This window comes from Solanum tuberosum, unplaced genomic scaffold (genome assembly GCF_000226075.1).
Source record: "Solanum tuberosum cultivar DM 1-3 516 R44 unplaced genomic scaffold, SolTub_3.0 scf00131, whole genome shotgun sequence".
Lineage (NCBI taxonomy): Eukaryota > Viridiplantae > Streptophyta > Magnoliopsida > Solanales > Solanaceae > Solanum > Solanum tuberosum.
The window spans coordinates 1,379,620-1,381,418 of NW_006239054.1; the positions used below are offsets into that span (position 1 = coordinate 1,379,620).

The 1,799-nt window shown below is 31.4% G+C and overlaps 1 protein-coding gene across 1 annotated transcript in view; it reads left to right on the forward strand.

Moving 5' to 3' along the window:
• The window catches only part of LOC102596662 (WAT1-related protein At5g64700-like), a 10,166-nt gene that overhangs the window by 3,780 nt on the left and 4,587 nt on the right, over positions 1-1,799 (forward strand). The window contains exons 2-3 of the mRNA XM_006350955.2: positions 1,083-1,145; positions 1,320-1,436. Coding sequence (XP_006351017.1) covers positions 1,083-1,145; positions 1,320-1,436 — 180 coding nt within the window. The remainder of the gene's footprint in view (positions 1-1,082; positions 1,146-1,319; positions 1,437-1,799) is intronic.

Consider the following 1,799-nt stretch of genomic DNA (forward strand, 5'->3'; position numbering starts at 1 on the left):
AACCTTACAAAAAATGAATTAAATTTGATTGGGTAAGGAAACGACCAAAATACCCCTCACTATTTCCGGCTAACTTTTCTTAATTGGATATCCTAACTTCAAAAGGTCATATCTCACTCATCCGACCTCTAAACTTAGCAAACTCAGCGGCGTTGGAAAGATAATTTAAAGTTCTTTCCTACGGTATCTGGTATCACACCTAACTCATCTTGAGCTAGAAGTTATGGTCGTTTGAAGTCGACCCAAAACTCATACTTAAGCATAACTTGCAAAATTTCAGATTTTGCTATTTCCAATTTAATTCTTTTTGAAACTCAAGGTGTTACATCTAGTGACCTTAACACTCAAGAAATTTTTAATTCCTTGGTAAAATCTCACTCACTACGAAGAACGGTTCGAGTCTTAGTTCAAAAAAAATTCTGGGATATTACATATAGCCCATCATCCCACTAACCCATTTTTAAAGTCCAAACATATTATCGTACTTGTGTCTGAAGTTTGTAGCTTTTGGAGGATAGAACACATAAAACTGTATTTTAATAGTATCCGAGCAACATATATAGCCTATCATCCCACTAACCCATTTTTAAAGTCCAAACATGTTGTCGTATTTGTGTCTGAAGTTCATAGCTTTTGGAGGGTTGAACACACGAAATTGTATTTCAAAAGTGTTTGAGCAACATATATAGCCTATGATCCAACTAACCCACTTTTAAAGTCCAATCATGTTGTGGTACTTGAGTCTGAAGTTTATAACTTTTGGAGGATTGAACACATAAAACTGTATTTTAAAAGTATTCGAGCAATATAGCCTATAAGTCCACTAACCCATTTTTTAAATCTTTCTCTAACTATATATGAGTATTTGCTCAAGTGTGTGAAAGATTAAATGGTTAGAGAGGTTATATTGAATTTTTAGATTAGATGGTTACATAATTTAATTAACGTGGTATCAGAGGCGTGCGTGGCTGAAGTTAATTCCTAACATAATTTGTCTGTACGTAATTAATCAACAATTTAATATTTTGGATGAGATAATTACATAGTTCAATAATACTGATCTATTATTTATATGTGTGTAGGAAAACAGCACCACCAATGTCATTCTTGATTTGCTTCAAGATTTTCATGCTCTCTCTATGTGGGTAAGTTATGAGTTAATTCTATTCTACACTCACATTTAGCGGTAACTTATTTTCCTTTTATCAGTAATATTTATTGTTACAAAAATATTTAGCGATAGTTGAGCTACTGTCATTATATTCAGAGTCACTAAAACTTTAATATCTATGTGTATAATGAAATTGGTGTTTTATCAGGGTTACATTGAGCTTGAATATTTCTGGAGTGGCACTTAAATACACTTCAGCAACTTTGGCTGCTGCAACTACTAACAGCCTTCCAGTTACTACTTTTCTCCTTGCAATTTTACTTAGGTATGTGTTTTTTTTAAAATTCTTTTTATTTAATATCATCCACTCAGATTTTCACCGTTTGACGGACCCTACCATATATGTATATAGATATATAAGTAAAAGTTCAATGAGGGAAGCATAAAGTACCTGATTTCTAGGCTTTCACCTTTTGTGGTGATATGAGGTTTTGACGAACTCCTATTATATATATAAATATAAAAAAAAATATAATATAGGGGACATAAACCTGACCTCCAAATTAAAATGGTACACTAAGTTACAAATGTCTAGTGCTCTTATTTAGTACCTTACTATAGTTAACTCTTAACTTAAAAACATTAATTTATATATATATATATATATATATATATATATATATAAACA